This window comes from Cyprinodon variegatus, unplaced genomic scaffold, assembly GCF_000732505.1.
Source record: "Cyprinodon variegatus isolate N-32 unplaced genomic scaffold, C_variegatus-1.0 Scaffold107, whole genome shotgun sequence".
Lineage (NCBI taxonomy): Eukaryota > Metazoa > Chordata > Actinopteri > Cyprinodontiformes > Cyprinodontidae > Cyprinodon > Cyprinodon variegatus.
In genome coordinates, this window is record NW_015150560.1 from 1,219,209 (window position 1) to 1,221,224 (window position 2,016).

Below are 2,016 nucleotides of genomic sequence, written 5' to 3' on the forward strand. Positions count from 1 at the left end.
ATATATTACATTTCTGACTGTATATCCCTGTGATTATTACACACTGTAGCTGTAAAAGCAGACAGACTCTTTCCATTGGCTGATTATCTTATTTTCTTGCTCTTATTGAGGTCAGATGCATTTATTTTAAGAAAATTCTACATATTTTGATCAGTTTTTTAAGTTTATTTAACAGATTTATGAATTATGGTTTTAAATTTATAAACATGATTTAAGAAATGCATTTCCAAACCACAGTATTTAATAATGAATTAGTTTACAGTTCTTATTTAATCGTTAAAATGTGCAACACTTTTCAAATTGGATTTCTAAGTGTAAGATTCACATGTTAAATTATCAACGGTTGAATTTCTTATTCTCTGACTGATCTATACTTTTTCCTTGAATAATCGGTAGATTAGTGGGATTCTGCAGTCATTTCCAGCTGGTTTTCTGGAGGACATGAAGATGCAGCCTATCTGTGACAGTGTCACTTTTTATTTCCTGCAATTAAACTTAAACACTCCCACATTAAAAGAAGCCCGGTAATTAGCAGAATTCTGCAGAACTTGACTGCATGGGAACTGGATCAGAACCATCCTGCCCTCTGCTGCTGGAGTCTCTGGGGCAGATTAGAGCGTATTAAAATGGGGAGGCCCTGTATTTATCTGATCTATGCTATGATCTTAGGTTTATCCAGCTGAAAATGACTGAAATCCTCAAACTCTGACAGAAAATTGAAAAAATCAAAATCTAGATAAGTCATTTTCTTAAAATAAGTGCATTTATTCTTGTATTGAGGAGGTAAAAAGACATTTTGCAAATGGAACGAGACAATTAAGTTTAAAATAAGAAAGCACAATTGCATTGTTTTATTTCAAGTGCATTTTATCTAATTATCTTATTTCAAGAATAAAAAAATACTCATCCCATTGGCAAACTACCTAATTTACTTTCTCAAATTAAGGGTATATACTGTACACTTAATTTCGGACATTTTTACTTATTTCTCGACTGTTTCACCCATGAACCTAAAGCGAACTGTTTGTTTTTATCAGCTGGACTGCGGCATTCATCCGGGTTTAGAAGGAATGGACGCTCTTCCCTACATAGACCTGATCGATCCTGCTGAGATTGACCTCCTCCTCATCAGCCAGTGAGTCTTTCCAACCTGTTAGACTAGATATTCTAAGGAAACCAGACTTCAGCCGTCTAAGGTTGATGCTCATGTCTCTGTTATCAGTTTTCACCTGGATCACTGCGGCGCTCTGCCCTGGTTCCTCCAGAAGACCAGCTTTAAGGGGCGGACCTTCATGACGCACGCCACCAAGGCTATCTACCGCTGGCTGCTGTCGGACTACGTAAAAGTCAGGTAGCTGCAGATCTTCACCAGCCTCTTCCATAGCTGAGCGATAGGTTTTCTCCCAGGATTATTCTTGATATTATTTAGTTCCTGCTAGAGAATAGCATCCCCCTGCATGATGCTGCCACCACCATGTTTCACTGTGGGGATGGTGTGTTTAGGGTTTCTGCAAACATTTGTCTTTTTGCATTAAAAAATTAAGTAAAATTTTATTAAATGAGTGTATTTTCCATTAATTCAAGCAGTTAAATAAGAAGATCTGGCAAATGAAGGCCTCAATATAAGATTACTACCGTAGAAAATCCCTTTACTCTGGGGAAATTTAGTTTGAACAGCAGCAAAGCCAATTTAAAAGGTCACACAGTTATACACATTAAAATGCATCTATATATAAATATATATAAAAAATTAAATAACAGAATAAGAAGAAAAAAGGTTAAAAATAACAGTACTAATACTGAATAGTGAGAGCAAAAAGATGTTTGGAATATAAAAAAGTGTAGTCAGTAAAGGAAGGATAAGTAAACTATAAATTTAGTATAGAAATAGCAGCACCAGAAAAGACTTGCATTGAATTTGGAGAAACTTCTTTAAGTTTTATTCAGAGCACATTTCTAAACAGAAGATTTGAAGAAAACAGATTTCAGTTTTGAAAAACCTCTCAATCCAAAAAT

At 35.1% G+C, this 2,016-nt stretch overlaps 1 protein-coding gene across 1 annotated transcript in view; it reads left to right on the top strand.

Annotated features, from left to right (window-relative positions):
- The window catches only part of cpsf3 (cleavage and polyadenylation specific factor 3), an 18,062-nt gene that overhangs the window by 1,884 nt on the left and 14,162 nt on the right, over positions 1 to 2,016 (top strand). Inside the window, exons 3-4 of the mRNA XM_015374642.1 lie at positions 1,038 to 1,135; positions 1,223 to 1,351. Of these exons, the coding sequence (XP_015230128.1) occupies positions 1,038 to 1,135; positions 1,223 to 1,351 (227 nt within the window). The remainder of the gene's footprint in view (positions 1 to 1,037; positions 1,136 to 1,222; positions 1,352 to 2,016) is intronic.